Raw genomic sequence first — 23,340 nt, 5'->3', positions numbered from 1 at the left:
ATATGTAATCTTTATGCAGGATGGGGGTGGGAGGGTTTTCATTTTGAATCTTTACGAAAAAGGCCCTTCTGAGCCAGGAGTTCATGCTGCACAGGTACCTCTTGGGGAGTGCTGTTTTAAAAAAGGAAAAGGAGAGAAAAGGGATGACTGAACAGTTGCTGAGGCACTGTCTGTCCATCCCTGACCTGTATTTTCCAAGTGTCACCGTTATTATCTGGTGTCATTGGCATGGTTATGTGAATACCTTAAATCATCACATCTATTTAGATTTCACAAAAAAGCATTCCCTCCCCTTTCCCCAGACATCACTGAAGTACGTTTCCAGTTAGCATCCTTTTTGTGATTTAAGTAGATAGGGAAGGTGTTCCCCTCTTATAAAATGGGCATGTTCAGCACATCTTCCATCTGGGGGAACACCTTCATGATCCCGCTCTTAGGGGCATGTCTGGTTTCCCACTTGGGCAACTGCTTGCTGGGATGGCCAACCAGGATTTGTGTGTCTTCTTTCCATCTCTGCCCAGGATTTAAGGAGGGCTTGGAGCTGGCCAGGGAGGAAGGAGGCCACTTTGGGTAGATCAGTAGTTTGAACTGGTGATCTACCCAAGATCTTCCATCTTGGCCTTGGAGAGTGGCCAAGATGGATAAAAGTTGTCCTTTGGCACGAAAAGTTGTCCATAATGAACATCTTTGTCTTGAGTACATCATAGTTGTGCTGAGGGACAATGACTCTAAAGTTTCCTTTGCCCTTCTCCACGCTCTTTCTTTCCATTCCTTTTCTGTCCCCAGGTATCCTGGCATCTCAGATTCAGTCACAGAGAGGTAAATTTTAGAGACAGATGGGAGAGCTTGTCAGAAGAGGTGTCTTCTTGTATTTTCTTGGAGTTCAGTTGTTCATTCCAAGTCCCTTGGGAACTGTCAATTGGTCAGTTAAAAATAATGAGAACTGCCATGCTGGACCAGACCCTGTGGCCTAGGACACAACATCAGATAGCCCAGAAAGAGGGCATGAGTGGGTGAAGCAAAACAAGTCCACTGGAACCTTAAAGGATGACTCCATTTATTCCAGTATGAGCTTTTGTGAGTTAGGAGTCTCACTTCTTCAGATACAAGGGGGAGGAATAAACTCATTTACCTCATGTATACAGAAAATTACAGAAGGAGGAGGAAAAGAGGGAGGATTTGAGCAGAAAGAGGCCTGGTATCCTAAATGAGGTGTGACTCTCTGTTTCCTGAATCAAATCACTTCAGTACTTCAGAGCCAGTGTGGTGTAGTGGTTAAGTGTGTGGACTCTTATCTGGGAGAACTGGGTTTGATTCCCCACTCCTCTACTTGCAGCTGCTGGAATGGCCTTGGGTCAGTCATAGCTCTCATAGTTGTTGTTAAAGGGCTGGCTGGGACGTCACGAATTCACTGCCACAGGAGGTGGTGGTGGCTACAAGCATAGCCAGCTTCAAGAAGGAATTGGATAAACATATGGAGCAGAGGTCCATCAGTGGCTATTAGCCACAGCGTATTGTTGGAACTCTGTCTGGGGCAAGTGATGCTCTGTATTCTTGGTGCTTAGAAGGGGCAACAGTGTGAGGGCTTCTAGTGTCCTGGCCTCACTGATGAACCTCCTGATGGCACCTGGGGATTTTGGCCACTGTGTGACACAGTGTTGGACTGGATGGGCCATTGGCCTGATCCAACATGGCTTCTCTTATGTTCTTATGACACAGCTGGGGAGGAGGAGAGTGTGGTGGGAGCTATTCTTGGCAGCCCAGTGGAAGCACACTGGACCTAGCCAGATGATCAGCCCTAGCCGGATGATCAGCTGAATCCATGGGGAGGAAAAGGTCCATGGAGAGAAACCCCATCCCTACTTCGCTGAGGTCTCTGACGCTGCAGGCTAACCAAAGGGAGCTGCGGGGTCCACTCAGTCAACCCCCCAGTCTCAATGAGCCCAGCTGCAGTGCAAATGTGTATCTTCAACTTCCTGGCCGCCAATTACATTCAATATGGCAGTCTTGTTTGAAAGGAAAGGGGAGATCAGACCACTTGCAGAACTAAGATGGATGCAGCAAGGTTGTAATTCACTTGCTTCCAAGCTGCTACTTCATAAATGATTTGGAGTTGGGAGTGAGCAGTGAAGTGGCCAAGTTTGCGGATGACACTAAATTGTTCAGGGTGGTGAGAACCAGAGAGGATTGTGAGGAACTCCAAAGGGATCTGTTGAGGCTGGGTGAGTGGGCGTCAACGTGGCAGATGCGGTTCAATGTGGCCAAGTGCAAAGTAATGCACATTGGGGCCAAGAATCCCAGCTACAAATACAAGTTGATGGGTGTGAACTGGCAGAGACTGACCAAGAGAGAGATCTTGGGGTCATGGTAGATAACTCACTGAAAATGTCAAGACAGTGTGCGTTTGCAATAAAAAAGGGCAACGCCATGCTGGGAATTATTAGGAAGGGAATTGAAAACAAATTAGCCAGTATCATAATGCCCCTGTATAAATCGATGGTGCGGTCTCATTTGGAGTACTGTGTGCAGTTCTGGTCGCCGCACCTCAAAAAGGATATTATAGCATTGGAGAAAGTCCAGAGAAGGGCAACTAGAATGATTAAAGGGCTGGAGCACTTTCCCTATGAAGAAAGGTTGAAACGCTTTGGACTCCTTAGCTTGGAGAAACGTCGACTGCGGGGTGACATGATAGAGGTTTACAAGATAATGCATGGGATGGAGAAAGTAGAGAAAGAAGTACTTTTCTCCCTTTCTCATAATACAAGAACTTGTGGGCATTCAATGAAATTGCTGAGCAGACAGGTTAAAACGGATAAAAGGAAGTACTTCTTCACCCAAAGGGTGATTAACATGTGGAATTCACTGCCACAGGAGGTGGTGGCAGCCACAAGTATAGCCACCTTCAAGAGGGGTTTAGATAAAAATATGGAGCACAGGTCCATCAGTGGCTATTAGCCACAGTGTGTGTGTATATATAAAATTTTTTGCCACTGTGTGACACAGAGTGTTGGACTGGATGGGCCGTTGGCCTGATCCAACATGGCTTCTCTTATGTGTGTCTCTGATCATGTGCAGAGTGCTTTCGCTCACCACTAAGCAAAATACAGCCCTTCCTCTCCATATCAACAAGCATCAACCCTTGCATCTCCCTCTTTGACAATTAAGCAGGGATTCCCCCCCCCCCGCCCCCATTGCCTCCTCCACAAGCACACCAGCCGTTACCTGCTCACACAATCCACTCTTGGTTTTCCCAGCACTTGTTTGTAAAAGCATAATTTTCTCCCAAAAGTTCTTCTCACAAATTCCCTTACCTTCCTTACTTTGTGCCAAGACCTCAACAGAGGACACCTCTGAAGTCCATCAGGTTTTGAGCTATAGGGAAAAACTATACATCTGAGCGTGCAGAGTGCTTTCCCCTCATGCCTACCATGTCCTGTCTCTGCACATTTTGTGACATCCAAATACAAAGGTTTGTTTACATTGGCTCCAGCTTGTGCTGACTCTAGACTCCAGTGCTTTTTTTACATACAGCAGAAAAAATAAGGAATAAAAATGTGGTGATTTTTTTAAAACCAAGACTTCAAGGGTGAAATTTGCCTGTCCCCAGGCCAGTGGAAGAATACCCTGTGAAGGAGTTAGTGGAAAGGCTAGAAGTAAAGGAATGTCCCAACTTATACAGCCCATCCTGACCTCAGTCTGTCTGAGGATCAGTGCAGAAGATGTAGAGACAAGGCTCACAATCTTTCCGCAGCCTTTTTGTCCCATAAGGGGTCATCCCACCACAATCTCACCATTCTGCTTCCTGTACCAGCTGTTCTTCCAGGACTTCTTTCACCTTCGGAGCGGCTATTGCTAAAGCCAAAGCTGCTGCAGCGGCCAAGAGGATAGAGTTTGTTGAGAAGGAAGGAAAGCTGAGGATTGAGGCTGCCAGACTAGAGGCAGAAAAAGATGTGCTTCAAAAGGAAGCTGAGGTGGCAACTCTGGCAGTTGAGCTCAAGGTCCTAGAAGATGAATACGGCTCCTGAGACAATCCTGATAGACTGATGAAATTAGCATGGTGCTGGGACGTGAGGGTCAACATTTCTGGGAAGTTACTGTGAGATGTGGGGGGGCCGGTTTGCCAGAAAGTCTGAAGAGGAAGGGATGAATTGCCATTAGTCCTGAGGAAGGGTTCTGTGCTGTGTGGAAATTGGGTAACGGCTACATGGTTCAAAGTCACCCTCAGAGGCATTATCTTGCTCCCGGTGAGAAGCTCAAAAAGGGTCTGCATGGCTCTGAACAATGACGAAAAGGAAGTGAGCTTTTTTTTACAGCGGCGCAGCAGCCCCTTCTTACACATTCTCAGGAGACTCCTTCCCTGGAGACACACTTTTCCTTTCTTTTGGGTGTCCAGATAGACCTATTTCAGCCTCTCTCAAAATGGCAGCACTGGGGCTACTTTGTGAAGGACTGAAGGCGATTGTGTGGGCTTTGAATACTTGGGAGTGTGGTGTTTCCCTTCATGTTGGAATCAGAATGTGTATGTTCTCACCTTGCTGAATGGTTGGGCCTCTCATTGTCTAAAAGTAACCTGAGAGTTCTTTTATACTCTTATATCTCCTCTCTTCCTGAGTCTCTATTTATCTCTGACTCTTCATGGCCTTGGAAGAGATAGGAGGTTTCTGTGCCATGCCAGGGTGTGTCAAGGCATGTCCAGGTAAACGAACTTGCATTCACAGGACACTAGATGGGCCAGCCTCTTCTTATATTTTTGATTATTTTTTCCTGCTTCTGCTTCAATGAATATGAACTTACTTTAATGATGTCCCCCCCCCCTTTTAATTATGCCTCAAGTCATGTATTTTTGCTGAGTTTTCCCACCCACACTTCTCTATTCTGCTAGGAATTCAAAATCCCCAATACTTTTGCTGCTGGCAAGATGAGAACCCATCTATTGCTGGTTAGGATGAAGTATTGGCTGTGGCATTCCACTAGTATGTGTGAATTTTACAGAGCAATTTTCTAATGATTTAATTGTTTTCCGCATATCGTGGAGGATGCCTCCTGATTCAAAGGCATACAGGAAGCAAACGAAGGAAAATTTATATACACATATTGATGGACTATAATTGGACATGTTTAACTTAATATCCCCTGGAGGATGGATTCATTCTGAAACAGATACAGAAAAGGACCAGCAATCCGTTGGGATGCAGATTTACACTTTTATGGCTGTCTGTTATGTTTCCTATCTGAATTTATGATTTGTTATTGATGATTCTACACGAGTGTTCATGCTAGATGGGTATGTTTGTGGCTGCAGATGGAAAATGTACTTTGTATATTGGAATTTAAAATTATGTACTTTCATATATTGCAATTTGTGGAACTATATGCATTAATACATTTTGTATAAGTAGTGGTTACACAGTATTTTTCATGGGGAGGTGAGGTTCTATTGTTACTAGTCTCCTCCATGGTCCAGTTTCACTCACTGTCAAGATGAGGCAGAAAATAAAAATACTCCAAACAAGAGCCCTTTTTTCTGGCTCTCCAATGGCCTCTACTGGCTTCCAATCACCCACTAAGAAGGTATCTCTCCTTTTCACTCCTGTCTCTGCTTACAGTGCAGTGACAAATGTAATTGTGTTGTAAATCATGTATTACCTTTTGGATGGGAGAAGAATGTTTGTGTAAATCAACCTTTTTGAATCACTTCCAAATATTTTCCCACGCTGGTTGATTTCCTGACTGGCGTACCTTTTGGAGGTTCACCTCTAGGACAAGCAGTGTCCTGTATCTGATATCTAGAGTGATATTAAACATGAAGGGTGTTTACCTCTATCTGGGTATAAACTGCTCCTTCTGTAGGAGGCAGATCTCGCTGTTAACAAAAAGATGTTTGTAAATCCCTCTAAAGTAGTGAGGTTTCCATTAATATTTAGTCAGTTTTCTCTGCTTCTGATCAGAATTTGTCCAGTTGGTTCTGAGTAGTGCTTGATGCCTGTACAGACATCCTATTCATTTTGATCTGGTAATGCCATTTTTAATATGGATATATTAGTTGATATATAATTTTGCCTGGTTCTGTATTTTCATTTATTTTTAATGATGTTTGGGATTATATTTTGTCTGGTTCTGTATTTTCATTTATTTGTAATGATGTTTGGGATTATATCTTTTAGGTTCAGGTGGGCAGCTGTGTTGGACTGAAGCAATAGAACAGTTCAAGTCCAGCGGCACCTTTAAAACCAACAAAGTTTAATCTGGGCATAAGCTTTTGTGTGCATGCCCACTTCATCAGGTGCCAGTGGACTCAAACTTTGTCCAGTGTGTGGTAATAGGCTCCTGTGCTCTCCAACCAAAAGTTTATCAAAAAATCTTTGTTTTAAAGGGGAGTCGGGTCAACACTTCCAAGATGCAAGATAAACTAGAGTCCAACAAAGAGTCCATTCAGATGTAAGGGCTGATGGAGGTTGGCATATGTAGTGAGATAAGAAACCAATATCCCTGTAAAATCCTGGGGTTCTATTGGTTCTGCAGGTACCAATTGCTGTACCATTATCTGGTTTAAATCCTTATTCAAACCACAGGAAGAGGGGGAGGGAGGCAGCAAAAAGGGGAACCTCTCCTTGCTTGTCTGACTAGACCAGGGGTGGCCAAACTGTGGCTCAGGAGCCACGTGTGGCTCTTTCACACAAGTTTTGTTGCTCTTGAAGCCCTCATTATCCTGTTGGCCAGCTTGGAGAAGGCTTAAATCATTTCGCCAAGCCAGTTGGTGGCTTGAAAAATGCATTTAAAGTTGCTTTCTTTCCACCTCTCTCCCTCATACTTCCCCGATTTATTTGCTTCCCTCCTTCTGTTTTTGTCTTGAGGCTCTCAAACATCTGACATTCATGTATTGCAGCTCTCAAACATCTGATGTGTGTTCTGTGTGGCTCTTACATTAAGCAAGTTTGGCCACCCCTGGACTAGACTGTGAGACTGAACAACAACTCCGTGCTTGCACCATCTCTCCTTTTAGAGCTCCGTGATATCCTGCAGGCACCATGAACGGTAACTAGATGCACAGGTCAAAAAAACGCGGGCATCTCAGAGGGGAGGGCTTAATAGTCCCACTATGGGGAGGGAGGGGGGAGACAAACCAGAGAATAACATTGCTCGACTACTCCTGAGATGCTCCACCCTTAATATCCATTTTTGCCCAATGCTCGAGCCCCTTCAGGCCCGCCTCCAATCACGTGTCTACTCTCTGTATGGATGAGCGGAGAGAGGCGCGTTGCTTCCTCTTTTCTCGGAGTTTAACGCGCGAGTTAGTCCGCTTAGTCGCCGCTTTTCTGGCTCCCGCGTTGCCTTCCGCGCTGTCTTGCGCGACCTGCCGCAGGTAAGTCTTCCCCTTCCTTCCAAATTGGCGCCAATATTTGGCTTTGCCCTTCCCTTTTCTTCGGGTGGGGTTCCTACATGGGTTTTTTTTTCCGGGGGGGGGGGCGTGTAGGCCAAGTCTGCATTGTCTCTCTTCTTTTGGGGAACATCAGACTTCAGGAGCTTTGCTGATAGAGGAAACAGAACCTGGGCACTCTTAACACGTTTGCAGTGCTGGCAGTGCAAACCAGTACCGTTAGCTGCAATGGAAGCCCATTGAAACCAGTGGGTTTCTGGCCCTATGATTGTAATATAAATCTTGGAATTGCTGCCTTTCCCCTTTGCTTCTGTGCTGCAGAGACACCTTTTTGTTAACTGTTTTCTCTAGCCTGGTTTCCATCTTTTGCCGCTACTTCCCAGCGTGCGTGGCTGCTCCCTAATTTGTAGCAATGCCCTGTGCCCGTTGATATCGGTCGATTGTTCCCCAAAGGCTAAGAAAACAGCCGCTAGGAGCGTGTTTTAACGACCCCCTCTTTTGTTTTTGAAGACGAAGCGTACGGGGAGACCTTGAAAACCTGCACGACTTTGAGGTGTCTGAGCGTTTTTTGGGTGTGGGTAGATGAAGATGGGTTGCCATGTTAGTCTGCAGCAGCTGAAAAGAGCAAGAGTCCAGTAGCACCTGAAAGACTAACAAAACTTGTGGCAGGGTAGGAGCTTTCCTAACTCACTGCTTCCCTTCTTCAGATCTGTTACTTCAGATTTTGGGTGCTACAGGACTCTTGGTCTTTTGGGTGTGGAGGCAGCCTTAGCCATAAAAGGAGAGGGGTGGCAGGCCCCCGCCATGCCCTTCTTACATTCTGTCTGGTTTCAGCTGTTAATCAAACATTGCAACCCACTTTTCCAAAAACTACTTATGTGAAAAAAAAATGTGCCTATCAGTTTACCTGTGGACAACTCCTGACTTTATCAGCCTTAAACATTGGGGATACTGTGGTTTGTTTGTGTGAAAATGTAGAGGCGCATGTGAGTATATATATGAGACTGTAAGGATGTGGTACGCTGACCTGGATAGCGAAGACTTGCATGATTTCAATATAAGTGGATAAATACAAAGAACTCAAGGAGTAATATAAGTTTATTGTAACTTAGTAAAACTGGTAACCTAAAACACAGCCAATAATTTACATTTTAGAGGGCTGAGTCTTTGGAGTGATAGAGGGTTGAGCTAAACTCAGAAATAAATAATAGTTTATTCACATGGAAGCGTGACACTGCCTTATACTGAATCAGACCATGCGTCTATTCAGACTGGCAAGTGGCTTTCATGGCACATACTGCCAGATTGTTTAAATGAAGATGCAGGGATTGAATCTGGGACCTTCTGCATGCCAAACAGATGCTCTGCCACTGAGCCAGAGCCCCTCGCTCCCTCCCTAAATGTGGCTTACGTCTACCAAAGGCCTCACTTCAGGAAGGATGTGGAGAGAATGGAGCAGGTGCAGAGGAGAGCGATGAAGATGACCAGGGACATGGTGATCAAGCCCTAGCAGAAAAGGCTGAGGGACTTGGAAGTGTTCAGTCTGGAGAAGAGGAGGTTGAGGGAGGACATAAGTATATGAAGGGCTGTCACTTAGAGGAGGAGGGCAAGGAGCTGTTCCTGTTGGCAGCGGAGGAGAGGACTCAATAATGGATTTAAAAACATTTTAAGCAGCAGCCAGACAAACACTTGTCAGGGATGATCCTGCATTGAGCCGGTGGTTGGACTGTATGGTTGGACCCCTTCCAACTCTATGATTCTATGAAAATGTTTTTATGATTGACTCCTTGGTCTGTGTACATCCATGACAATTTTCTTCCTTTTTGGTTCATGATTGGCAGTGCTTGGCAGTGTGGGCATGTTCCTGTTTGGCATGCAGAAGGTCTATCCTACTCCATACAGCTAGCCAGCACCCCTATAACCGTGTGGGGCCTCAGACCACCCAGCATAGAAAAAGGGATGGCAAAAAGGCAGCCCCCCCCACACACCCATATTGCTCTCAGATCCAGACTACACAATCTGAAAGTCCAGGGGAAGAATCAGTGTGGGTCAGAAGTCTCCTGAAGAAAAGTCTATGGTTAACTAAATGAGTTAAAATGTAAATCTGCAAGAAAACTTATCTTAAAAGCAATCAATCCTGACTTGCTGAAATCCTGAAACCATGACCAGCATTTGTGACCAGAAGACTGAAAGGTACTCTTGAGACAAAGGCCCCTTTCAAACAGCCTTTGTAATCTGTTGTAGTAGCTAGCTGCTAATAGATTTTTTGTCATTTCAGACAATCGTTATAGCATTCAGCTGCTAATGGTTTTATTTACCATTTCATACAAAGGAGCTTGTGTCCTGATGGCAAAGCAAGGCTGAGCCAGTTTTGATTGCAAGTGCTTTCTTCCATTTTCACCTCATCTTTGTGCTTTTGTGTGCTGTTTAAAATGTCTGCAGTACTTCTGACTTTGCTGCTTCCCTCCTGCCCTTTTCCACTCTACTGTCTTTCTTGCTGTGTTTTCAGTTTTCTAAGTTGAGCGTTATAGGGCTAGACCAAATTAGCACTTCATAGAGATGCAATTTGCTCTAGTTCTGTAGCACTGAATTTAGAATGAAAAGAAAAACAATTACGAGAAAGACTGCACTGCTTTTGGATTTGATAGGCCATGTCAGTGGTATTGTCTGTAGAGGAAGGTCAGGGGAAATGACAAAGGCAAACTGGTTCCAACCTAAGGTTGCCCTGGACCTCCTCCGGGAACCATCTTCCAAACTTTCCCAGAATACAAGGGGACTGCATAGGTGCCCTGACCTTGCAACCACTCTTGCTCACTCTGTGGTAAGCCACGTCAGATTCACAGCAGTCTCTCGCAACCTGTGCTAACTTGGGCCAGTAAGAATCCAACGGAAGCCTTGACCTAGGCATGTTGATTCCCAGCTGCCCTGCCCACAGAATGCCCTGGGCCAACCCCCTGACACTTTCCCTGCACTTCTCAGGAACTGTCTACTTGTTTTCCAGGACTCCAGTCTGCCCTGCTCCCAGCTCTGAGAGAGCATCCAAAAATCCCACTTTCATTGAAGGGGAGGGTGGGGAGCTGTGCTGTTTGAAATGGTCAGGGTGCTTCAGAGATGGCTCATTAACAGAATGAAACTCACTGTATGAAACCTCTATTCCTGTATTGCTTTACTCAGAATCAGGCCAACAGCAGACTTAGAACGGTAATGTAAAAGGGACCAGTGCTGCTCCTGTTAACACCTTAACAGGAGCAGCCTAGTTTCCTTCCTGAGTTAATTATGAAGGCAAAACCTCATCTGCTGAGTCCTCTGTAAACAAATGTTCAGTCAGTTATGTTTTAGGTAAGTACAGTATCAAGACCATCTCTAGTCAGTAGTTAGCTTTGACCCCAAACAGAGGGAATAAGATTCCTGAATCTTGAAACTAGCAAATAAGATAACTTAAATCGCCTCTGTTGTCACAGGCCAACTCCTTCCCATGTATACAGGAAATTCGGATTTAACCGTACAGCTCAGGTAAGGTTTTACATGTTTTAGTTGCTCAATATAGCGTGAAAAAACCTGAAGACCTTTTCCAATTTTTTTCTCAATGGGAAATTTTGAGAAGCGCTGAAAAAATTGCTATGAATTTTTCCCTTTTTGGAATGAATTCAATGTGCCAAGGCAGCAAAATGGATTTAAGTTTGATAAGACAGCATAGGAGATATTTCAGTTTCCCCAGAATTACCTGGGGTTCCCCATTGCTTCAGAACTTTTGGAAATTTTACATTTCTGATTTCTACCATTTTGTTTCATTTCAAAATTTTAAAAAAATCAATTGAGATGCAACAGCTTGTTTGCCGTTCCAGAGCATGCCGTGCAAACATCAGTTGTTCTAAAATACACAAATATCCATCATAGTCAGTGTGGCGTAGTGGTTGTGTGTCAGATTAGCATCTGGGAGACCCAGGTTCAAATTCCGACTTGTGCTCTGGAAGCTTGCTGGGTGACTTTGGCCCAGTCACAATCTCTCAGCCTAACCTCCCTCGCAGGGTTGTTGGAAAGATAGAACGCTGGACAGGAGAATGATGTAAGCTGCCTTGGGTCCCCATTGGAGAGAAATACTGAGTGAATAGGCTTTTTGTTAATTATCAAAAACAACAGAATGAACCTGCTGAATTTGTATCCCACCTTTCCTCGCTCTATAGAAGAAGAAATTGGATTTATATCCCGCCCTCCACTCCGAAGAGTCTCAGAGTGGCTCACAATCTCTTTTACCTTCCTCCCCCACAACAGATACCCTGTGAGGTGGGTGGGGCTGAGAGGGCTCTCACAGCAGCTGCCCTTTCAAGGACAACCTCTGACAGAGCTATGGCCAGTGGCGTAGCTAGAACTTTGGGGGCCCGGGGCCCAAGATTTATGTGGGCCCCCCTACGTGTGTGCACGCCGCCGGAAACAGGAAGTGACGTTAATTCCAGGGGGAAACATAATGAAGGAAATTGACATGTCAAAATTTGAAATTGATGGGCAGATGTATCCTTAACTGTGGGATCCTAATTAAATGAGCGCCTGCCATTAGGCTCCATCCATTTCCTCTCAAGCATGAACACTAAAGTGGTCAGAATGAATCACAGACGGATGTCAGCACTACAGTAGAGGCCGTCTGTTTTCATGAGAAAGAAGTGGGTTTCGGTAGGGCAAGAAAAGAGCAACAAGACGCCTAGAAAGGGATGGGTGGGGGAAGCAGGTCTTGAACTAAGACAAAGGGAACTTAGTCAAAACCTTAGGAAGGAGTGGGTGCTATCATAGCCTCTTCCTGAGTTTCTGAGCCAGGAATAATGCCATTTTTAGAGGCACCCTCTAGCGACTCCATTCCCCCCACTCCAAGCACCACAGGAAGAGCAGGATCCTCTGAGGCTCAGCAGCGACAACAGCTAGCACTACCCGGAAGCCGCTAAAAAAGCCTTCATTTCCCAAAGTTGACAACTTGCCTTCCTTCTACCGGCCACAGCGGGTGTTTCTCAGAACACAACGGGGCTCCAAGGCCAATCCGCCCGCGCTTCCTACTTCTCCCGAGGGCGGAATCAAGCTGGCGCCCCTTTTCTATCCCTTCTGGGTTCCCAAGAGGGGCTCCGCTTCGAGGCGTCCCCTCCTCAACTCCGTGACTCAGTACTTACCGGCTGGCAGCAGCAGCAGCAACAACGGCCCCCTCTTGGGAACCCAGAAGGGATAGAAAAGGGGCGCCAGCTTGATTCCGCCCTCGGGAGAAGTAGGAAGCGCAGGCGGATTGGCCTTGGAGCCCCGTTGTGTTCTGAGAAACACCCGCTGTGGCCGGTAGAAGGAAGGCAAGTTGTTAACTTTGGGAAATGAAGGCTTTTTTAGCGGCTTCCGGGTAAAAGGACTCCAAGAGCCAGGGGGCTGCCTCGGGCAAACGCCATCGTCTTCCGCCCTCAGCAAAACAGCAGCCGAAGCCCCCAGCACAAACTCCCCAAGAGGACGTTGCGACCGAGAAATGGGCGGCTCCCACGGCTTTTCAGACCAAGTCCCGCCCCGCCATATCCCGGCCTCTCCGCCGCTTCCCAGGCCACCGCCGCCGGGCCCCGCGCGCGGGCGGGGAAGGCGGCGAGTGCAGCCGGCTTCTGAGGGGCCCCTTGGCATTGCCAAGGGGCCCCCCAGACCCCCCAGACCTGGGGCGATCCGCCCCCCCCGCCCCCCCCTCTTTACGCCACTGGCTATGGCTGACCCAAGGCCATTCCAGCAGGTGCAAGTGGAGGAGTGGGGAATCAAACCCGGTTCTCCCAGAGATGAGTCCGCACACTTAACCACTACACCAAACCGGCTTGAATGGCTATAGGCCATTCAAGGTGGGTCACAATTTAAGAACAGTTTGAGTGATTTAAAAAATATCATGATGAGCTGGTATCTATGGCTAGGTTGCAGTAAGGCTTTGCGAACTGGCCAGTGTGGCATAGTGGTTAATAATGGCGGACTCTAATTGAGAGAACCTGGTTTGATTCCCCACTCCTCCTCCATATGAAGCCTGCTGGGAGACCTTGGGCAGTTCACAGTTCTTTCAGAACTCTCTCAACCCACCTACGAGTCTAGCTCTCCACTTTGTGGTGCATAATGCTAAACGAGCTAGAACAGGGGTGGCCAAACTTGCTTACCATAAGAGCCGCATCAAACAAACATCAGATATCTGAGGGCCACAAGACATGAATGTCAGATGTTTGAGAGCCACAAGTCGGGAAGGAAGGAAAAATAGATGGGGAGGGGGGCGGGAAAGAGAGGTGGAAAGAAAGCAGCTTTAACTACCGTAAATCCATTCTCCAAGTCAATGGCTGGCTTGGCTTGGAGAAGTGATTTGAAGAGATAGATGCCTTCTCCAAGCTGGCCAATGGGGTGTCGGGTTCTTGAAGAGCCACGCAATATGTGTGAAAGAGCCACATGTGGCTCCTGAGCTACAGTTTGGCCACCCTTGAGCTAGAACTTAACGGTTGCCAGAGAATCTCCTGACTATACTACAAACACTGCCATACGATAATTAGTATCTTTTGTGGACATATTTGCAAGGTGGTTATATAGTTGCCTTGTAGCAGCCTGTTGCTTGCAGATCAGAAAACGAGGTTTAAGAGGGAAAATGTGATTGCAAGTGAGACGTTTTAATGTTTGAACTTCCTTTAGCAACTCATCATAATTGGATTTCGTTAAAGACTTAATTTCCTTTGGGATATTTATCCCTAAATATGACCACTTCTTATCCACCCATGAATAAGGGACTAGATTTCTTAGCCTTGCTTCGGTATCAACTGACAGATTGATTGGATGCAGAATAGTTTTTTCCAGGTTGATTTTTAACCCAGACACAAGACTAAATTGTTGTAAGATCTGATTGATAGCCTGTAATGACTTTATTGGGGAAGTGGTATATAAAAAATGCAAGTGGGAACTTTTCCCCGATACGTTTGTCTTACAGCAGAAAGTGATCACCGAGGAGATCCGGATCCCCACTTATTTGCAGAGGAGTGGAACCTGCTGTTCTGCATAAGAACCCAGTCATGGAGATAAGAAAGAAAGGGTCTGGGTCTCCTTTTATTTATCAAGGGAGCCTTCCAACCTGTGCAAGATGTCAGTGCAAGGTAGGCTGTGAACTCCACTCCCCTTTCTCGCTTGAAGCACTGCAGGGAAAAAATGTAAAAAAATCTTTATTTGGACTTGTCTACTGTTAGTGAATGCTCCTTCTCTTCTTTCAGGGCTTCATCTCCTTTGAGGAGGTGGCCGTGTACTTCACAGAAAAAGAGTGGGCTCTGCTGGATCCTAGCCAAAGAGCTCTTTACAGGGAAGTGATGTTGGAGACATATGGCAACGTGGCCTTTTTGGGTAAGGAAGTAGTTGGACACTGGGAGGAAAGTCCAGAGTGATCTTGTGAGTGCCCTAAGCAAGGCAGGCGTGTGGGAGTAGGCCATGTAGGTGGCTGCCTAGGGTGCCGCATGGCCTACAGGGTGCTCCTAGGTGCCCCTCCCCACACGCCAGTGGGCCAGCTCGACTTCCCCATGCCGCAGGGAAGCAGAGCAGCCTGGCGTTTGCATGGTGGGCTCCCCGAGAGGAGCCCGGCATGCAAATGGAGCCAAATCCGTCCCTGCTTCACCTTCCCATGGCACGGGGAGGCGGAGCGGGGTCGGGCATTTGCTTGCTGGGTTCCCTGAGAGGAGTCCGGCGTGCAAACAGGGCCAGATCCAGCCCTGCTTCGCCTCCCCGCACCAAGGGGAGGCGGAACAGGGTGGGGCGTTTGCTCACCGGGTTCACCAGAGGAGCCCGACGTGCAAATGGATCTGGGCACCTTTAAAAAACTACACTCTTTGGAGGCTTCCAAGGAGGCCTTCAAAGAGTGTAGTGGAGGTAGAAAGCTGCCTCACGATGTGACGTCATTGTGGCGAGTGCAAAAAAAAAAAAGGAGCTGGGAGGGTGGGGGGCGCGGTGCGGGGGTCTGCCTCTAGCGGCAGAACCCTTAGTGCCAGCCCTGGCCCTTTCTCTGGAAGAGATCCCCCTCTGTCCCTTATCCCTGTTCCTCCAAATATCTTATTCAGTTGTCTGGAGAGTGAACGATTGTTTAAGTACATGGCTGTGAAGACATAAATAATCAGTTTATCTTTTTAAAAAAGAATCCTGGATCCGCAAACCTGACCTCATTTCCAGGTTGGAGGAAAAGGATGAGATGTTTTTCCTACAGTCGGAGGACACGAGGAGCTCAGCAGGTATTTTGTTTGATTTGATGAGGGATTCTGACAAGTATTCTAAATTCTTTCCACCAAAAGTATGTTGATCAGTTTTCTTCTGGGGATTCCTGGCAGATCTCCCTGTAACTTTGTCACATCCTTTCATGTCTGGATCTAGGGTTGGCAATATGTGGGGGGCAGGGAAGAGGGTGGGGAAGAGAAGGATGGTGATTACATCATTTCTAGGAAAACCTATGACTTTGCGTACCTCTAGGAGCTGCTGGAAATGCTATAGGAAAACCATGGAGTTTCAGACAGTTTGTATGTTGTGACCTAGCCAACATTGCTGGGGTTTTTTTAAAAAAAAATTCTGCCTCTGTTTCTTGGAGAGGTGACCTGCAGATGAGGCTGTTGACAGAAAGCTTCCCATTATAGTGAAAGACCCTGCAACCCTCCTGGATTGAAAACCTAAAATGAATCTGGGTTTCTTTTGATAGTGTCGAGCATTGTCGGCTCAAATCTTAAGTCTGGGCAGAAATAGCTTCTCCTTTCTTAGATTCTGTTTCCTGCTAAAGCAAGGAGTCTCTCTCTCTCTTTCTCTCCCAAAGAAGATTCGACTCTGGCAGTGACGGCAGAGAGATTTTCAGAGGAAGACCTTTCTTCTGAAGACACAATGGATTATTCCCTAGAACAATTTCCAGAGATTCCGGCAGAGATGATGGAGGGTGAGTTACTTTAGGGCCATTTTAGAGAAACAGAGAAGGCGTACCCTGTGAGGGTTTTTTCACTGTGGGAGAGGCATTACGCTGGAAGATATGCAATTCAGGCTTTGGGCACTTTGACCTGCTCAGCTTGCTCCTGATTTTTCATGGTAGTCGACCCGTAAGCATTGGATTTGGCTTGAGTAGAGTCGTTCTACGTGTCTGCCATTTCTCTGAATTATTCCTGCTGCAGAGATGGTTTATTTCCTCTGCATACGGTGAAATTATCAGGAGTATCCAGCGAGGGTGCAGGCATCACCAATGGCATAACCACTGGTTTCACAGCACCAACCCCACTTTTTAAAACAGGGGTGTTGAACTGACTTGTTGTGAGAGCTGGACCTGACATAAATGAGACCTTGCTGGGCTGGGCCGGGCCATGTGTGTCATAAAGTGCAATGCCAGGCGGCAGAGATGTAAACTTTATAAAGGACACAGGCAAACACAATACAAAACCTGCTTAAAGTATTAGCACTCTTGCAATATTGTGGTCAGTGTCAAAGCAAACTCTCCCTCCCTCCTTCACTTCCTCCCCAAGAGAGGAGCCTCAGCCAATGAGGAAAATAGAGGCTTTGCTCTGTAGCTTCTGTGCAATTGAGAAATCCTGGCATAGGAAGCTGTGACACAGAAAGAATCAGGAGAGAGGGAGAAGGAAGCAGACCTGCTTGTGGGCCTGACAGGAGCCCTCCGGAGACTTGATCTGGCCCATGGGCTGCATGTTTGACACCCGTTTTAAAATTTTGCACACATGCACACTATTTATTTATTTATTTTATATCCCGTCCTCTCCACCGAAGGCAGGCTCAGGGCAGCTCACAGGTTAGGGTCAAAAAATGACCAGACAAGATAAAAACATCGATAATACATAAAACATAAAACCAACATTAAAATAGTACAGCAGCATCACACTGAACGACTGGTCCTCCTCTTCCAGTGAGACTTTTGTCAAAAACCTCCTGTACATTTTTAAAAAATTGTGCACATGCACTCTAGTAATACTGTGGAAGAAAAAGGAAAGGTCCCCTGTGCAAGCACCAGTTGTTTCCGACTCTGGGGTGAGGTTGCTTTCACGTTTTCACGGCAGACTTTTTATGGGGTGGTTTGCCATTGCCTTCCCAAGTCTTTTACACTTTCCCCCCAGCAAGCTGGGTACTCATTTTACTGACATCGGAAAGATGGAAGGCTGAGTCAACCTTGGGCCGGCTACCTGAATCCAGCTTCTGCTGGAATCAGGTTGTGAGCAGAGAGTTCAGACCACAGTACTGCTGCTTTATCACTCTGCGCCACGGTACCACTAAAAGGAGCTCCCTTCTCAACCCCCAGAAACAAATCTGGTTTGATTCCTTTCTTCCTTGAGGATTTTAAATGTAGGCTTTATGATTGAGAGGGATGATTTTTTTAAAAAGAGGTCACTGGTGGGGTGGGGATTATTTGATTTGCACTCTTCCCCCCCCCCCCCCCCCGGTAGCCATTTTGAGACTATAGACTCTGTTTGGATTCCAGTTACAGGACTGGTTGGTGAGAATGGGATGAAGCTGGAGCAATTACAGAAGGCTCTACTGCAGTTCATCCTCCTGTGTCACAGCAGATTTCTCCTCATCTGTTCTGCTTACATGCACTGGATGCGTATGAGACAGAGGCTGCTACTCTTAGCGACTCGGAGTTCAAGCCTAAGGCAGAGACGGCTGCTGGGCAAAAGGGATCGGTCCTCACATCGGGCGCGCATGCGTTGGTTTGCCCTGGCCTGCGTGCCTGTGCCCCATCGTTACTGGGTACGGCCAAGGAACACAAACTGGTGGGAGAATTTCATGCACCAGAGTGACCAACAGTGGCTGCACAATTTCCGGATGACCCAGGAAACGTTTTCTGAGATTGCGTCAGCGTTGAAAGGACGGCTGCTGCGGCGCAAGACTTCCATGCGCGAGCCCATTCCGGTGGAGAAGCGCATAGCGATCGCCATGTGGTACCTGGCCAGTGGAAAGACCTACAGGGAGGTCGGGGAGAAGTTCGGAGTGGGAGTCTCCACGGTTGGGGAGATGTTGCTTGAAGTCTGTTTCACCATGGAGGTAGAGCTTTATCGCAAGACTGTCAGCCTGGGTTCCGAGGTTGCTAAGGTAACCCCTGCCCCTCCTTTTCAATGATCTTTCTCTTTGGTGTAATGGTTAAACGTGTAGACTCTTAACTGGGAGAACCAGGTTTGGTTCCCCACTCCACTCCACCACTTGCAGCTGCTGGAATGGCCTTGGGACAGACATAGCTCTCACAAGAATTGTCCTTGAAAGCGCAGCTGCTGCAAGAGCTCTCTCAGCCCCACCTACCTCATAGGGTGTCTGTTGTGGGGGAAGAAGATAAAGGAGATTGTAAGCTGCTCTGAGTGTCTGATTCAGAGAGACGGGTGGGGTATAAATCTGGTCTTCTCCTCCTCCTCTTAACAGAGGGTAATAATACATTAACTGGCTTGTCCCAAGAATATATTTGCAAGGCAACAGATAAAAGTTTACAAACTGTGACTCATCACACTTAAAATAGAACGGTACTTGGCCATTCTCTATGCCTATGCCACTACCCTCTTATTTGCATGATTATTGGAGCTGGGGGAGAGGAGGGGGAAGAAGGCTGTTTTGCAGGCAAGAGCGATGCTTTATTTTTCTGCCTAAGAATTCTATCAGGCAAAAGTACATTTCTCAGGTGTTTTCATTTTTGTCCTCATTCTTCAAAAGCAGCGTGCCCCCAAAGTAGGGGCCCTTGTTGCCCTATAGCCCACCAGGTCTTCCTGGTAAGCACCCCCTTTGGATTTTGAAAATCCCTCTTAGCAAATAGCAGTGCCCACTAGCTGACTGGCTGTAGCAACCAGGGGCTTGTTTATCCTTAATGAAGCGATGCAGTATTCTGGACCTACTATTACTTCTAAACTCTAGCTGAAACTCTAAGAATTGGCATGGAGCAGATCTCTTCCTACATTAATTTTTCCCAAGGCATTCAAAATGACCTCTTTCTATCAGTAGTGTGGTCCAACCAGCCAGGTTGGTGTAGTGGTTAAGTGCAGACTCTAATCTGGGAGAAGCGGGTTTGATTCTCCACTCCTCCACTTGCACCTGCTGGAATGGGCTTGGGTTAGCCATAGCTCTTGCAGAGTTGTCCTTGAAAGGGCAGCTTCTGGGAGAGCTCTCTCAGCCCTATTGACCTCACAGGGTATCTGTTGTAGGGGAGGAAGGTAAAGGAGATTGTAAGCCGCTCTGAGATTCAGAGTAAGGGCAGGGTATAAATCCAATTTCTTCTTCTAGTATCTTTTACTGTAAGGTTCAATGCTAAGAGGATAGCTTTTTTGAGGGGAATTTTCAAACTATGCCATTGTTGTTTCAAATGATGTGCTTGCTGTCCTTTCAGATAATGGATGGATTTGGTCAGCTGGGGTTCCCTCACTGCATCGGTGCCATAGACAGAATGCCCCTTTTGACACGCTCCCCAGGCAAGAGGTTCGACGAACATGGAAACCTCAAAAAATACTCCTCCGTCCAACTGCAGGGAACTGTGGACCACATTGGGCGGTTTATTGATGCAGAGGTGGAGTGGGGGGAGAGGAACCCCGACGCTTCAGGTTTCTGCAACTCTGCACTCTGCACTGCCATGGACAACGGGGTGTATGTTCCTGGGAACCCTACCCTCCATCTTGAAGGGGTGTCTGTCCCAGCCCTTATAGTGGCAGATGGAGCCTACCCCATGAGGCGGTGGCTGATGAAGCCCTTTGGCCAATGCCAGGGCAGGCGCGAGAGGAACTTTGACTCTACCTTGCATCGGGCACGAAATGTGGCCGAGTGTGCCTTTGAACGGCTCAAGGCTCGCTGGCGGTGCCTCTCTGCACGCCTCAATGTGTTTCAGGAGAACGTGACGTCTGTGGTCAGAGCCTGTGTCATCCTGCACAATATCTGTGAGGAAAAGGGGCATGAGTTACTGAGGGAAGAATCTGAGCAGGACCGTACCCCGGCGGGCTGCTGTGATGCCAAACCTGCCGAAGAGCACACAGAGGCTGCTGTAGAATCTGACCCGAACGCTGGGCAGCATTTAGCTGAAGGAGAGGCTGTAAGAGAAGTCATAGCCAACTACATGATTGCAAACCTGCAGTGCTGAAAACAGGGGGATGTGTGTGATTTTTTTTTTGTCCATAGCCTTCTGTATGTAGCATTTCACATCATTAAAAACTTTACCTTTTCTGAAATACCTGTCTGCGTGTGGGGAGATATATATATATATTTAATGTGTGCGGGTGTGCTTACCTGGAAGTCATGGTGATCTCTGGTGACTGGCCCTCTACTGAGGGCCTGGAGGCTATTCAGAGGGGTGGCTGAATAAAGCCTGCCCCTGCTATTCTGACTGCTGGTATTCCTCAGAGGTCTCTCATGCCAGAGTCAGCCCTGCTTAGTTTCCATGATGTGACTAGATCAGGCGTGCCTGGGATATCCAGGTCAGGGTCTGAAACACCTGCCTGTAGACTGTTTAATAACTCTGGGGCGGGGAGGGGGCTTTGAATTCAACATGCACAGAAACCCAAGATCTAGGTAGTTGCCCAGGAGAGGAGGAGGGTGGCAGATTTCCATTAGCACGCTATTGCTAGTGCTATTTTACAAATTAAAAAGAGGTTGCATGGAGGGGAAGGGGAGAGAGAGACGGGTGACTCTAGCATTACAGTGGGCTTTTTACATTTTTTGCATTGAGGACATTTGTATTTGTCGTGGGTGAGGCTGGGAACTGAACAGCAAATGCTACTGCTACATGGTGATCAGTGTGACACTCCAGGGCCCATGGGCTGCAATGGCAGCAAAGATACGGCAGGCCTGTGTGTCTCTAAATGCAGAAATTGGCCTTGGTACTCACTTTTATCACAGCACCTCAATATTGATGTAACAGTCTATGTAGATCTGTGTGTCCATTCATTTTCTGGCACTCCTTGGAATTTTACAGGCTTGGTAAAGGGATACCCTAGGCCAGGGGTGGCCAAACAGCGGCTCAGGAGCCACATGTGGCTCTTTCGCACATATTGTGTGGCTCTTGAAGCTACCACTGCTCTGTCGGCCAGCTTGGAGAAGGTATTTGTCTCTTTAAATCACTTCTCCAAGCCAAGCCAGCAGGAGGCTTGGAGAATGAATTTAAAGTTGCTTTCTTTCCACATTTCCCTCCCCCCAATTTATTTGCCTTCCTTCCTGTTTTGTGGCTCTCAAACATCTGATATTCATGTCTTGCGGCTCTCAGACATCTGGCGTTTATTCTATGTGGCTCTTAAATTAAGCAAGTTTGGCTACCCCTGCCCTAGGCTAATTCAAATGTAGACCTCTCCACTTTATCACTGATGATGTCTGATCTTGGGCTGGGCACATATTCTCAATTTAACTGACCTCAGAGGATTGTTGTGAGACAATAAGGTAGTTCTTGTTGGGGAGAAAGGCAGTGTTTAACCTTTGTTATGAACCTAATTTTTCTTTATATATTTATAGTTTGTTAATGTCCAGCACTGTTATTATATAAGGATCAGTGTTCCCTCTAAGCTGAGTTGGTGTGAACTAGCTCACAGTTTTTTTAGCCTCCAGCTCACATATTTTTGTCTTCGCTCAGGAAACCTGGCCCCAGAGCAAACTAATTTAGGCAGTAGCTCACAACTTTAATGCCAGTGACTCACAAAGTAGAATTTTTGCTCACAAGACTCCACAGCTTAGAGGGAGTATTGATAAGGATATCATTATTTTTCCTTAACTCTTAGCTTGTAAGGAATCTATATGTTGTAACTGGTGTTAAATATTGGATCAGGTGCTTTTTATTATGTTTTCAGTGGGGACAGCCGTTTCTCCTTCTTTCCAGAAGGCTAGGTATAGCCCAATACCTGCTCTGCCTAGCCTCACTTTATCAATTCCAGACTGCCTTACATTCTGGACAGGCCTTGGAGGCAGAGCCGAAAACATTTTTCTACTTCACATGTTACTATTTTGTTTTAATTTAGTTTAGTTATGTTTTATTTTGTCCAGCCTATTGAAGGGTTCTTGAGACCTCAAAAGCTCTGTCTTAATAAAAGGTACGATACTGATTTTGCTTTGGAGACCAACTGCTGCTTTTGTCCATTTTCTCGGATAAAAAGATTGCTTGAATCTTAGCAGCAAAAGGAGGGTGTGTGTGTGTGTGTGTGTGTGTGTATAGTTTGGACTTTGGATTTACACACTTCGTTATCTGTTTCAAAAGAGCACCACACCTGTTGTTAAGTATTTGGTGATTTGCTAATCAGTGATGTAAGATCTGAAACAAAAATCAGAAGCTGAAATATTAGCTGGCAGCTAGTAGAGACCTTAACACTGAGGTGTCAGTCTGACGTCCTGCCTCAGGGTGAAGAGTGGGAGTTCTATGGCCACATCCAGTGAAGGGGAAACCGTCTTGTATGGCCAAACCCTGATCTCCATGTAAGGTAATTCTGAAATCACATTTCAAAAAAAGCTGCTTCTCTCTCTCTCTCTCTCTCTCTGCTAAATGTCTGTCCTGTGAGAAGGAGGGTAGCTGTCCGTCAGTTCCTTAATTCTGAAATCAAATCTTAGCCATGTATAGCTGACATCTTCCTTTGAATCAACTTGATTCTGAGCCCCCAGCTTCTTTTGCCTGTTCCGTTCATTCCCACAGCTGTTGTTTTCATGACAAAGCAACAGGTTCTTGTGTGTTAATGTCAAATTATGAGCCAAAATAGACGTCTGTGATTAAAAACTAATAAAAAATGGTTTAGGTGGTTGCTTTCAATACTGGGAAAGGCACTGTGTGTGTGTGGTGGGAGTGTTGGGTGTATATCTACTTCTTACCAAGCATCTTCATTTAAGAAAAGTCTACAAAAGTCAGCATAGTGTACTTTATCTGGCTTTCCAGCGTCTCTCATGGAGGACTTATTTAACAACTAAAAACCCGATTCTGTAGCTGAATATATCCTGGAGTTGAATGCCTTGTCTCTTAGAGCCTTATGTTTTTTTAGCAGTCATGTCACACT

The 23,340-nt window shown here is 46.5% G+C and overlaps 1 protein-coding gene across 2 annotated transcripts; it reads left to right on the top strand.

Moving 5' to 3' along the window:
- Nucleotides 1–7,267: 7,267 nt before the first annotated feature.
- LOC132572218 (uncharacterized) lies at nt 7,268–20,547 on the top strand. 2 transcript variants are annotated; one of them, XM_060239064.1, is made up of 8 exons: nt 7,268–7,363; nt 10,840–10,891; nt 14,331–14,493; nt 14,608–14,734; nt 15,517–15,609; nt 16,179–16,295; nt 17,835–18,445; nt 19,719–20,547. In XM_060239064.1, the coding sequence occupies exons 3-8, from the start codon at nt 14,413–14,415 to the stop codon at nt 20,457–20,459; spliced, it is 1,770 nt and encodes a 589-aa protein (XP_060095047.1). In that variant the 5' UTR covers nt 7,268–7,363; nt 10,840–10,891; nt 14,331–14,412; the 3' UTR covers nt 20,460–20,547. The 2 variants fall into 2 exon arrangements, with proteins under 2 accessions (XP_060095047.1, XP_060095048.1); XM_060239065.1 differs by having other exon boundaries at nt 7,280–7,363; nt 16,182–16,295.
- Nucleotides 20,548–23,340: the final 2,793 nt, after the last annotated feature.

This window comes from Heteronotia binoei, chromosome 5, assembly GCF_032191835.1.
Source record: "Heteronotia binoei isolate CCM8104 ecotype False Entrance Well chromosome 5, APGP_CSIRO_Hbin_v1, whole genome shotgun sequence".
Classification (NCBI taxonomy): domain Eukaryota; kingdom Metazoa; phylum Chordata; class Lepidosauria; order Squamata; family Gekkonidae; genus Heteronotia; species Heteronotia binoei.
This window is presented reverse-complemented; position numbering and strand designations above follow the sequence as displayed.

Bases quoted from the DNA above. Each gene is read 5' to 3' on its own strand.
- LOC132572218 (XM_060239064.1), top strand. From the start codon at position 14,413: ATGGAGATAAGAAAGAAAGGGTCTGGGTCTCCTTTTATTTATCAAGGG. The intron at 14,735-15,516 runs GTAAGGAAGTAG...TTTTTAAAAAAG, and splicing joins TGGCAACGTGGCCTTTTTGG to AATCCTGGATCCGCAAACCT. The intron at 15,610-16,178 runs GTATTTTGTTTG...TCTCTCCCAAAG, and splicing joins GGACACGAGGAGCTCAGCAG to AAGATTCGACTCTGGCAGTG.